The following is a 13,868-nucleotide window of genomic DNA, read 5'->3' on the forward strand; positions in this document are numbered from 1 at the left end:
TGAGCGGATCTACCTTATCTGGCCAGGGGCCGGGGAGGCAGAGAGTCCGCGGAACAGTGCCCCTTGAAAGTGGTCGCCTCAGGGGTGCTCTTAGTGACAGATGGGGGTGGGATCCCGAGTGTGAAACGTGCACGTGGTCACTGTTCTAAAACACTTTTCCTGCACTGCGTCTTTTAGGGCTAGGCCTTTTGTCCAGGGCAATTTTTATGCTACGGGCCTCAGGGCCTAGCCAGTGCACAATCTGCACGGCCACTTCTTTATTTTTACTTATTTAATTTATTTTTTCTCTCACGTTTTGTCACTTTCACTTATGTGTGTTTTTTTTTTTTTTTCCTCACGGATTGTAGGGTGTGGGTCCTCGGGCCTACCCTGAAGTTTAGGGGGAGGATGTGTGGCCTTTTGGTTCCTTCCTCCCCTGTCCCTAGGGTGGCTTCTCTTCAGGAGAGCCCCCTTACCAAGTACTTGGTGGCTGGTTTAGGCTAGCCACAAGGAAAGGGGTCCGCCAGGCCTTTTGGCTAGGTGGACCACATGGGAACCTTGGTCCCTGTCAGGAGCTTCGTGCCCCGGGGGATCAGGGTAGAGGCCCTACCCCTTCAGGGGGTGGACAAAGCACACCCCTAAGTGCACTTTTTTGTGTTGGATTTGCACTAGCACGTTTTTTGTTCACTTACGGGTTTTCGTTTTTCGCACTTCTGCGGACTAAAAAAAAAAAAAAATAACTCATACAGGCATACAGATACTGAATGACAGGAAGAATCAATTAACTACCAAGAGCCCTCATTAGCACCCTGGCAGTTGGTTGAGAACTACAAGCCAAAAGCAACAATGGCTATCAGTAGTTGTAGTTCTCCCATTAGTGGAACTCTGTGAATGAATGACATGGCAGGGTGGGCGGAGCCCCACACAGCCCCAATTTTTTAAATTGTGAGAGGAGAGGATCCCCAACCCGCTGTCACAACTAAGGATCGGGTGGGGTGCAGGAACATGTTACTGGTTGAACTGGATGGACTTTTGCCTTTTTTTTCAGCCAGACTAACTATATAATTATGTTGTGCCCTGAATATGGGCATAACATGTACACGTTACAAAAGGTGAACTTAAAAGTTGTAAAGTCGTACTAAAGCCTGATATTTTGTTGTCCTAATTACACTGTTGCTGAGCAGGGGACAATAAATGCCTTTGTATACAAAGTTCACAAACACAATAGGGGCTCCTTCACATCCATGACCTAGGGTGGGGAGAAGGGCAGGAAAAATATGCGGCAGAGCTGAAGTTTTACAATGCGTGTTCTTTGCCGGGCTGCTAATTGAATTTATTGATGGCGGCTCTGAAGTACTGACAATATTGCACTTCCATAGAGAATAAGGGCGGCCATAGATTATGCGATTTTCTTTCCTGCAACCATGGGCTGCAAAAACAAATTGCTCAATTTCCCTATCAACACAGTCATTTTGTTGATGGTGGAATCCCTCCTGTAGCACTATTGTGTTTTGCCGACAGAACACAATGATCACTGCTGGTGGCTATAGCCTCCGGCAGTAAAAAATCCGACAGGCTGGGTGATCAATGGATTAACTTCAGTACAACCAGTCTGCCCATAGATTAATCGAATCTTGGTTGGTCCCCGCTGAAGCGGTCAAGAAGCAATCCATCTATGCCCAGCTTTACTCTAGGTCAGGGGTCTCCAAACTTTCTAAACAAAGGGCCAATTTACTATCCTTTAGACTTTGGAGGTGCTGGACTGTGGCCAGTAGGAGTAGAAAATGTCCTGGCATTGGTGGGAGTGAACAGTGTCCCCATCCATCGTTGGTGTCAATGAGAGAAATAGTGCCCCATTGTTCGTGTCAGCCAAGAGAGAAATAGTGCCCCATCATTGGTGTCCGTGAGAGGAATAGTAACTCATTATTGGGGTCAGAGGGATGAATTGGTGTCAGTGGGAGGAAAGGTTTCCCAATATTGGTGGCAGTAGGAGGAATAGTGCCCTAACCCATATGGAAGAAAACTATATCTGAAATATATTTTTAAAATATTCTTCCCAAATATATTGACATATATTTGAAATGCTACAATTTTGGCCATATTCAATATATTTTATAATATATATATATATATATATATAACTGTATGTTGAAATGTGTTTTTATTATAATATATGAAAAAAAAGTAAAAATACATTTCAAATATACTGTAAATGCATTCCAAAAATGTAGATTTGTATTCTTAAAGACATACAGTATATTTGAAAATGTATTTTTAAAAATATTTCATATTTTGTAATCAACGCATTTCATTATACAGTATGTGTGTGTTTATGTATATATGTGTGTGTGTGTGTGTGTGTGTGTGTGTGTGTATATATATATATATATATATATATATATATATATATATATATATCTCTGTGTGTGTGTGTGTGTGTATATATATATATTATTGTGGGGTTAGCTCAGGTGGGGGATCTCCTTCCCTGGGAAAAAGGTAGACCGCACAGCAGGCTTTCGTCAAAATCTGACTGGTTGTCAGCTTTATTTAAAAGGTTTGCAGAAAATATCAAAATAAAGAAAACATCAAAATAAACCCTTGCCATCCAGGCACTAACTAAACAAAAGACATTTCCTCTCTCAGAGGTGAAGGGCTTCTCCCTGTCACCAAAAACAAAACAAAAGCAAACCTTTTCTTGTAGTCCCAGGCCACGAGCGACTCCTTGCTCCAGCCCTGTCCTTTTTGTATCACCTGTTGGTGGTCATTAGTGGAGCCCAAACTCTGGTCCGGAACCACCTCTGCCATTGTGGCCCCGAAAACCCGGAGTGGACTCCACCTTACACCTCACAGTATGACCTCATGCGAGGTGACACATATCGTCCATCCATCACTTTGCCGTTCATACTGTCACATATCCCCCCCCTCTGCTCAAGCCCCTGCGGCTGAGCAACTGTCCCAACCAGGCAATGGACCCGGGAAAGGGCATCTACATTACTTTGCAGTTTCCCCGCTCTGTGTGCCACTGTGAATTTGAACACTTGTAGCGCGAGAAACCACCTTGTCACTCGACTGTTTTTCTCCTTATTATCACACATCCATTTGAGCGGGGCATGATCAGTAACCAACTTGAACGGTCTTCCTAACAGGTAATATTTCAGGGCCTCCAAGGCCCATTTGATGGCCAAACATTCCTTCTCCACAATGGCATAGTTTCGCTCATGTTTGTTGAGTTTTCTACTTGGGTAGACCACAGAGTGCTCCTCCCCTTCTCTGATTTGGGACAGGACAGCACCTAGTCCCACGTCAGAGGCATCAGTCTGTACCACAAACTCTGTTGTGAAATCTGGGGTCACAAGCACAGGTTGAGCACAGAGAGCTTGTTTCAGCCTTTGAAATGCGGTCTCCGCCTCAGGATTCCACTTAATCATGACCGACCCCCTACCTTTTGTCAGATCTGTCAGTGGGGCTGCAATGGGGGCAAAATTGGGAATAAACCGCCTGTAGTATCCCGTGATTCCAAGAAATGCCCGGACTTGCTTTTTATTTACAGGTTGGGGCCACTTTTGAATTGCCTAGATTTTATTTATCTGAGGTCTAATGAGACCTCGACCAATAATGTAGCCAAGATATTTGGCCTCCTCCAAGCCTATGGCACACTTTTTGGGGTTGGCGGTAAGACCTGCTTTCCGCAGCGAATCTACTACCGCTTGCAAGCGGGACAAATGAGACTCCCAGTCTGGACTGTGGATGACGACATCGTCCAAATAGGCAGCTGCATATTGGCGATGTGGTCTTAGCGTTTTGTCCATCATTCGTTGGAATGATGCCGGAGCACCATGTAAACCAAACGGCATCCGCTTATACTGAAAGGACCCCTCGGGGTGGAGAATGCCGTCTTTTCTTTTGCAGCTTCCGTTAAAGGAATCTGCCAATAGCCTTTGGTCAGATCTAAGGTGGTTATGTACCGAGCCGTTCCCAACCTGTCAATGAGCTCATCCACCCGAGGCATCGGGTACGCATCAAATTTAGACACACTGTTCAGTTTTCTGAAATCATTACAGAAACGAATATTTCCATCTGGCTTTGGGACTGTCAGGGCAGGGCTGTGGAACAGACAGGTAGGCCTAGTGGCAGGGTAACGCACTGGCTGACGACAACCACCACCAACAGACCGAAGTCCCTCAGGGCGCGGAGTCTAAGTCCCAGGCTGCCCTTCACCAGGGCCCCTGATGGTGGGGATGGACTTGACGCAGCCAGGTACCAGGTCGCGGCCCCTGAGACACCCCGGCTGCGGTAATGGCCGCCGCCGCCAATGGTGTGTAGCTGGTGAGAATGACAATAGCGTAGTCAGGCAAGCTGGGTCAACAACAACGGGACAAAACAGTACAGAACAGTAGACAGAGAATCACAGGTCACGGGCCGGGTTCAGCAACGGAAGGTCAGATCGAAGGAAAACACAGAGAATGGTCTAGTCACAAGCCGAGTCAAATACCAGAAGAGTCACGAGCATATACACAGAGCTGTAGCAAGACCAAGACACAAGTGCAAAGAGCATGTGCGGATCACAGGCTTATATGTACTCAGCCACACCCCTCTGGGGGATGGACCTCAGAGACCTGAAGGCATAAAAGCTTCCCACCATGCTCAGCATAAATCCAAGATGGATGCCAGCACATGGAGTAACATAACCTCTGGGAAAAGGTAGGACCTTGACAGGGACCAACACTATGGGACTCGACCACTCACTGTGAGATTCCTCAATCACTCCCAACTCTAACATGTCCTTTATTTCCTTTGCCACTGCTTCCCGCCTGGCCTCGGGTATTCTATAGGGCTTGACATTTACGTGGACCCCGGGCTGGGTAACTATGTCATGCTATATGACCGTCGTCAGTCCAGGTAGGTGAGAGAAGAAATCTCCATTTTTCCTCACAAACTCCTTAACATCATTTTGTTGGGCTACTGACAAGGTTTCCGTTATAGGTACCTGAGGGGCCACGGGAACCACGTCCTTTTGGGGGCTTGGTACTGCCAACAAACTTTCCCTGTCTTTCCAAGGTTTTAAGAGATTAACATGATAGATTTGTTCGGGTTCTCTTTTTTCTGGCTGGTAAACTTTATAATTTACTTCCCCCACTTTCTCCCTAATTTCAAATGGACCTTGCCACTTTGCAAGGAATTTACTTTCCACGGTGGGGACTAGCACCAGCACTCTATCCCCAGGGTTGAAGGTACGGATCCTGGCAACTCGGTTATAAACCCTTCTCTGGACCTCCTGGGCTTGCTCCATGTGTTCCCGAACAAGTGGCATGACAGCTGCGATTCTATCCTGCATCTGTGAGATATGCTCGATGACACTTCTATAGGGTGTGGACTCTGTCTCCCAGGTTTCTTTTGCAACATCTAGCAATCCCCTGGGATGTCTACCATACAGTAATTCAAAAGGTGAATATCCTGTAGATGCCCGAGGTACTTCCCGTATAGCAAACATGAGATATGGTAGCAAAAAATCTCAATTTCTCCCATCTTTGTCCACCACCTTTTTTAACATATTCTTAAGGGTCTTGTTAAACCTTTCCACAAGCCAATCGGTTTGGGGGTGGTAGACCGAGGTCCGGAGATGGGAGATTTTGAACAATCTGCATAACTCTTTCATAACTCTAGACATAAATGGCATGCCCTGATCCGTTAACATCCCCTTTGGAATACCTACACGACTAAACACCCGAACAAGCTCTTTGGCGATATTTTTAGCTGAGGAATTACGCAAGGGGATGGCTTCAGGATACCTGGTGGCATAGTCAAGTGTAGCACTGCCCCTTGGGACAAGCTGGAATATATTATGGGTCCTGCGCTCAATAGATCCAACCCTAAGCAAACCCAATCCCTCTGGCACAACTGGTAATGAATAGCAAATACCCCGCCAAGAAATTTGCTGACACGGTTAAATGAAACAAGAACAATTTTATGGAGAATGAAATGCAGTGTAGAGGGGTGGGGTTCCCCTTTCAACTTCAAACTTACTTTTCTTCTTTGTGCAATGCAGTAAATTTGGTCTGCCACTAGAGGGCTTCACAGCCAAGAGTCTCCGGATGGCAGAGTCGCACTTTAAGCAGAATACAACTGATATCAAACAAATAAACTTACTTATACTCTATCAATGAAATGTATTACCCACACCGGTGTATGATTCTGCTCCTGAGGGGCATTAGCCAAAAATCACCTCAGAGTCAGAACAGAATGCAATAAAGAGGTACCTCTAATAAGGCTACTAAGCCAGATTCCCCCACTTTAGTCCTTGTAACGGTGGAGCTCTAGTTGGTGCACGTTTAGTCCTTACAATGAAGTAAATAGCAGCTGAAGGCTTCTTTGGAGTTTCAGCTGGTGTGGGTTACATCCAATTTCACTAGGTTTCTGGGCTGAGAGGGTCCAACCTCAGTGTCTAAATGCAACACAAAGCACCCCAAGACCAGGGGCAGTCGCAGGATGCAATCTCCCAGTATGTGTCAGTCCCCGGGGCGGACAGTCTCAATTACACTGGTGGTGAGGGGCAAAGCAGGCATGGGGATCTGTGGCTTGCACAGGGCCCCGGATGGGTGAGATCCCAGCAGTGGGGTGCAGATGTCCCAGTCTATATGCAAAGTGTAAATGGTGTGTCTTACTCTCCCCAGGGGGACAGCTCACCAGACTCTGAACACACAGCAGGGTCCCTCTATCCGCGCTGGGTGCTGTAGTGCCTCCTCCTCTGCTTGGACGGGCTCCACATGTCCCTGTCTTTTCTCCAGCCTTGTGTCTCTCTGTTCTCCCCTTCACTTCCTGCTTCCTCCCCCTCCCAGCGTTCTTTGCTGTGTAGTGGATGAGTCATGAACTTGGCAGAATGCCCAGGTTTTACAAATAGGAGAGAGAGAGAGAGAAAGGACTGACTGCTGATCATGTGATTCCTTCTGAATCCTCTTGTACAAGGAGCCTGCTACACAAGTATCACCAGTATGTGCTGATGGCCCCGGGCAGACTTTACTACTGGACCCACTAGATCCATGCCCACTCTTTCAAACGGTACTTCAATTATGGGTAGAGGTACTAGCGGACTGCGAAAATGGGGTGAGGGCGCAGAATATTGACATTCCGGGCATGACTCACAATGCGCTTTGACGTCTCCATGTAAGCCTGGCCAAAAGAATCTCTGGGTTATTCTCTCCTTTGTTTTCTCTACACCCAGGTGTCCACCCATTATATGCCCATGGGCTAAATCCAGTACCATCCGGCGAAAGGGTTTGGGGACCACTAACTGTTCTACCACCTCCTCCCCTTGCTTTACCACTTGATACAGCAAGTTATTGTTAAGCGCCATGTAGGGAAAAGACACCCCTACATCATTTTCAACTGGTTCCCCATCAACCATTTTAATATTTTCTCTGGCTCTATTAAGAGTGGAATCTTTCAGCTGTTCTGTACAGAAATCCTCCTTTCTGACCTCCAGGTCAGGTACGACATTCTGTCCACTCCCACTAGGACCCGAGATAATTTCTTGTTCCGTATCCTCAATGTCTGGGATTGGATCCAACTCCTCCTGCTCCCCAGCCATTACAGAGAAAGGTCTAAACCAGTGGTTCTTAACCTTGTTGGAGGTACTGAACCCCACCAGTTTCATATGCGCATTCACTGAACCCTTCTTAATTGGAAAAATAAAATATGATTTTTCAAATTCAAAACATAGGTATATATTTAGGTATATATTTATACATAGGTGCACAAAATGAACAAAACCATTAAGAACAAAATCAATAAAACATGATTTTCACACAAAAACAAAATAATGAATATTTACTGCACGAATCGTATGAGTCGGGTGTAGGTCTTCACCTCCGCCGAACCCGCGAGACTGACTCACCGAACCCCTGGGGTTCGATCGAACCCAGGTTAAGAACCACTGGTCTAAACCTTCCTTGGACACACCAACAGTTTCCCCTTCCACCTTGCCGTCAAAGGGGTCAGGAGTGAGTTCAGGAGATTTCAGTGTTTCCCCAGCAGGGGGAGCTCGGTCCTCCTGACTCCCCTCCTTATCCCATAACTTCCAGAAATGGTGAAAATCTCTCCCCACTATGGCTTCATGAAGCAGAGAGGGCACCACCCCCACTGAATGGGTCACAGGGCCCCAGGGGGTATCAATCTCCACCATAGCAGTCTGGTAATTACGTGTATCACCATGAATACAAATAACCCCAATCGTGCTAGGGTGTAAGCTTGCAGGGTTTACCAAATCACTTTTAACCAAGGTCACAACACTACCCGAGTCTAGCAGAGCAGTTACTGGCTTTTCATCAATTGCAATCACACACATTTGTTTTTCCATGCGTTTCTGACATGCTGCAGTACATACCACCTGTGCAAAAAGAGACATGCATTTTCCTACATACGCATTTTCACATTGCATAGGTTCATCATTTAAAGGACAGTTTGCAGCAATATGACCTAACGCATGACACCGATAACATTTGATATGTTCAGTACCTAACCCTCTAAACGGCTTTGGGGACCTTCCTGACCTATTTGGCCAGTCTCTAGGTCCTAAGCCTACAGTCTCATTATCTGACACAATAGTCTTATCATTTTTTTCTGAGCCTTTGGCCCATGGAACAGTCTTACCGGATCTTCTGGATATAAATCAAAAATGCAGCGCTACAGAACCAAGGTATTTAGGTGAAGGCAGATGAATGATTCAAATGAATGAATGAATAAATCAATAAATGACTGAATAGATGCAACAGTTCATAAAATAAGGTGACTTTTAGTGCTCTCCTCTATGTCATATCCTCCTGATGCTCAGGCGTTGTGCAAAATAGTGCTGAAGGAATGCACACTCACCAGAACGAACAGGAAAATGAGCGTTTGTCAATATATGTTCCCCTTAGAGTCATCAACTGGTCAGGATAAGGTAGTATGCTAGCCTCCCTCCAGAGCTCCTGGATACTCCTGTGTGATCCCTTGGTAGGTGGCCTATGGACTTCTCCTTGAAGCTTACATGCGTTCCTTTACCCAACGGAGAGGTGAATGACTGCAAATGGATACTCCCCATAAACTTCTGGATAGTTTCCCACCCCTAGTGACATTGGGGTATGGCCTAGGTGAATGAAAAAAATCCTCAGCGGCTGCATATCTCTCCACCAGGTCCACCAGCTCGTTTGCAGATTTAGAGTCTCCATGGCCAACCCACTTCCTCAAAGTGGCAGGGAGCGCACGTAAATATTGGTCCATGACCACACACTCCACAATCTGAGGGCCTGACAATACCTCTGGCTGGAGCCACTTTTTGGAGAGATGTATTAAATCGAACACCTGAGATCTGGGTGGTTTGTCAGCCCTGTAATGCCACTGATGCACCCGCTGAGCCCGGACTGCTATGGTGACACCCAGGCGTGCAAGGACCTCAGCCTTCAGTTTTTCATAGTCCTGGGCATCCCCTGGTTCCAGGTCATAATAGGCTTTTTGGGATTCACCTGTCAAAAATGGTGCAAGCAGTCCTGCCCATTGTTCCTTTTTCCATCCTTCCTGAACAGCAACCCTTTCAAAAGTTGTGAGGTAGGCCTCCACATCATCCGCAGGTGTCATCTTCTGCAAAACATAGCTGGCCCGTGCCATTTTCTGCTCTACTGGCAGCGGATCTGCAGATTCCTTCTTTAATTCTAATAGGTGTTGGGCCACCTGCTTAAGGAGCTCTCGGTCTGCTTCTTGGGCCTCCGCAAACTGGCGATTTGTCTCCCGTTGTGCTGCATTGGCCTGCAGCAAGGCTCTTATTATTTCCTCCATCTTCCCACTTGCTCAAGAAGTTGCCCGCCAAATCCACCATATATGGGGTTAGCTCAGGTGGGGGATCTCCTTCCCTGGGAAAAAGGTAGACCGCACCGCAGGCTTTCGTCAAAATCTGACTGGTTGTCAGCTTTATTTAAAAGGTTTGCAGAAAATATCAAAATAAAGAAAACATCAAAATAAACCCTTGCCATCCAGGCACTAACTAAACAAAAGACATTTCCTCTCTCAGAGGTGAAGGGCTTCTCCCTGTCACCAAAAACAAAACAAAAGCAAACCTTTTCTTGTAGGTATCGCACGCACGCACGCACGCACGCACGCACGCACACACACACACACACACACACCTCTCAGAATACCTCTGAGTCCCAGGCCACGAGCAACTCCTTGCTCCAGCCCTGCCCTTTTTGTATCACCTGTTGGTGGTCATTAGTGGAGCCCAAACTCTGGTCCGGAACCACCTCTGCCATTGTGGCCCCGAAAACCCGGAGTGGACTCCACCTTACACCTCACAGTATGACCTCATGCGAGGTGACACATATCGTCCATCCATCACTTTGCCGTTCATACTGTCACAATATATATATATAAATGTGTGTGTATATATGTGTGTATATGTATATATTTTGTAATAAAAACACATTTCAACATACAGTGTGTGTGTGTATATGTATGTATATATATGTGTATATATATATGTATGTGTATATATATATATATATATATAATACGGCCAAAATTGTAGCATTTCAAATATGTCAATATATTTGGGAAGAATATTTGTAAAATATTTCAAATGTATTTTTCTTCCATGTGGGAAGGGCCAGAAAAAGGCAGGCAATGTGGCCCCCAGTCCACAGTTTGGAGACCACTGCTCTAGGTTGTCACCCTAGGGAAGGAAGTGTGTTATTGTCAGGATCACTAGTTGAAAATAAAAGAGGAAAAAACAGAAAAAATACCCATTGCAGTCACCACATCTACGTCAGCAAGCTGCAATATGTTACTTATTTGTTCCTAAGTTTAGATACACTTATATGCATTATTTTAGTCAATGGGTCAGTAGGAGAATCCATATCATACGTGGAGCCTTGAACACTGGTATGGTTTGATAAGATGTGTAAAGTCCGCATATTTTATGGTTCAGTCCCCGTACTTTACACCTTGCCAGCAGTTCTGTCTACGTCATGATTTGGTATCAAGATATATTCTACACCTGTATGAATGTTCATATGCACAAGAGCAGCTGCAAAGTGCGGTTACACTCTAAATCATCATCATAAATCTTTACAGCACTATGTGCTACAATCAAACGTCATAAATCATTGTGCATAATAAACCAAAAACATATTTGAAATAAAAATAATTAAAAAATAAAATCCACTGAATCATATACCACCATGTGGCTGACATAAATTGTTCGTGAATCAAACAGACAAAATAAGGGTGCAGTCTTGAAAAAAAACAAGTGTTCTTTTCTCCATTTTTCCTCCACCACCAACACCGAGAACTCACCAGGATATGACTACCCACTACAGGTCAGTCATAATATGCTTGTTGTATTTATATGGCACCATCTGTAGCAATCGTACCCACAGAGATGGACGCGATTCAACCATTTTGCTCCAACCTCCATCTTGGCAAAGGATCATCCATCTTGTACAAATATATCTTTCCTCATCCCCCTCCCTCTCTGAGATCCACAGTGACATGTGGTTGGTGTGTGTTGGAAGTGTCACAGGCAGGCCGCTCCGAGTTATAAAACCTCTCTGAGCTGGGTGAGAAACTGTGCAATCTGGAACTCGTAAAAGGATAACCCAAGCCTTCCCCTGAGTTCAAAGACATTCCATAGGAGTAATAAACAGATACCACTTTTAAAATCCATTTTCCCCCTATGTGTCATATCTTGGAATATGAGAGACTTACATAAAAACCAGGCATATCACGAGAAGACAAACCTTTTGATATGTCACACTCCTTGGCTGGAATATATAGGAAAGCAGAGAATTACATCTCTTGAACCATTCAAGTATGTATTTTATGTTTCATATCTAACCGTTCCGCAGATGCGCCTGCATATTAATCTACCCGCGGGTGGAATGTTACTTGTGCCTAGGAAAAGTTATGAACAAAAATAAGCTATGAGAGATTTTGGTTCTAGCTTGGGTCTCTGCCTAGACACCCCCTCCCCAAATGAGGCCATTGGTCCTTGGCTTCAGAGACACCCCCTGCTGGGGGACTACAAAATAGGCTGTCAGGCCTAAGAGAGAAGTTGAAGAAATCTCCCTTTTAATATCAGAACCAACTTGGGAGACGGTGCCCTTGCTCTGAAACTTGATCTGCTTAACCCAGGACTTTTGCAAAGTACTCTACCTCTCTAAACTTCTTTCTGTTACCTTTTTGCTGTGTTATTGCTCTGTGTGTGTGTGTGTGTGTGTATGTATGTATATATATATATATATATATATATATGTGTGTGTGTAATATATATGTGTATGTATATATATATATATATATATATATGTGTGTGTGTGTATATATGTATATATATATATATAAAGGCTGTAAAATCAATAACTTCTCCTTCTCTCTGGCTGCATTCTTGCAGCCATTGAGAAATACTGTGAGAGCTGTGGTTGGTCACAGATTGTCACATGGTACAAGGCTGTTGTGATCATTCACAGCTTTCACTAGTAGTAAGCAATGATGTCAGGAAGTGACATCTTGCTTACTATTATTCATGTGATCTCTGATTGGCCAGTCAGTGATCACATGATCAGGACCTCACACAGAGGTCCCATACAACGATCGGTGTTCCGCTGTGTCCAGAGCGTGCACAGGCAGGGAAGCAGGGAGGACGTTTATAAACTCCTGCAATGCTCCCATCCGGCCTTTTATATACATGGGCCGGACTGGAAGTGGTTAATGAAGGAGGAGTGTGTTTGGCCCTCGAAACGCGTTGATTCTATTCTGCTGTGAATCAATCTGATCATTAAATTATCTTGGACTCTTGGACATTTGTTTGGTGCTCTCATTGGACTGTCTTTGCTTCCTGGCGACCATTATTGAAGGTACATTTAGGCTGCCATTGCTGACCTCTCATTCTAAAAATGGAGGTTGGTACGTTTCCATGTTGATCAAATGGCGTTCACATTTCTTTACGCACCCTGCCACCCACTTTCCCCCGTAATCAGTGACAGTTCAGTCATTGGCCACTGAGTTACCTGCAAGAGACAAGTGGAGAAGTGGAGGCAGCGAAGATCGAAAACTGAAGCCTTAGCCTGGATCTGTGCTGTAACTTTGATAATATCGGTCCACAAGGTGGAAAATGAAATGTTGCATGTTTACAGCCAAATCATCCGTGTACACTGATCATTTATTCCTCCTCCTCTTGTCTGCAGGTTTCGGAATTCCTTTTCACTTAGGATGTGGAATCGACACCGAGGTCTCAAAGCAGAGAATGGTCAGTTCTTGCTGGAGGGGGAGCCGCTGAGGATTCTGGGAGGCTCTATGCACTATTTTCGAGTCCCTAAAGAATACTGGAGGGATCGGATGCTGAAGATGAAGGCGTGCGGCCTGAACGTTCTCACTACGTATGTCCTATAAACAGATGAGACTTTTGATTTGTTAAAGGGGCAGATTCTGGGCTTACGTTTAAATTGCATGATTCATTTTTTTAATTGAATACATTTTCTTTTAAATAAATTTAAGGCAAAACTTTTTTTTTTTCCATTTTGGATAGAGCAAGAGAAAGTTATAACCACTGTCAGATTTTTTTTTTTGCCATCTGTGTCCAAATGTGGAGATTTCCCTTTACTTCCTGTCCCATAGCCAAACAGGAAGTGAGAGGAAACCCCTGCAAATAAGGGAATTTCTTGGGGCTCCAAGGTCCATTGTAAGATTTCCCCTCTATTACTTTTCTGAGGACTACCCAAAATTTGGGATTCATTTTTACTTTTACTTTCAATAATATTGGTCAACAGGACAAATAGAGAGGAGGAATCTCCTTAACGGGGGCACAGACAGCAATAAAAACTGACAGGTGTTCTAATCCATCTCCACTTTTATCCAACATTTTTTTT

The 13,868-nt window shown here is 44.9% G+C and overlaps 1 protein-coding gene across 1 annotated transcript in view; it reads left to right on the forward strand.

Moving 5' to 3' along the window:
* Positions 1-13,868, forward strand: part of GLB1L2 (galactosidase beta 1 like 2) — a 130,607-nt gene that overhangs the window by 46,760 nt on the left and 69,979 nt on the right. The window contains exon 2 of the mRNA XM_089655117.1: positions 13,188-13,379. Coding sequence (XP_089511243.1) covers positions 13,188-13,379 — 192 coding nt within the window. The remainder of the gene's footprint in view (positions 1-13,187; positions 13,380-13,868) is intronic.

This window comes from Staurois parvus, unplaced genomic scaffold, assembly GCF_062004578.1.
Source record: "Staurois parvus isolate SC_StPar_1 unplaced genomic scaffold, SC_StPar_1.0 ptg000820l, whole genome shotgun sequence".
NCBI lineage: Eukaryota > Metazoa > Chordata > Amphibia > Anura > Ranidae > Staurois > Staurois parvus.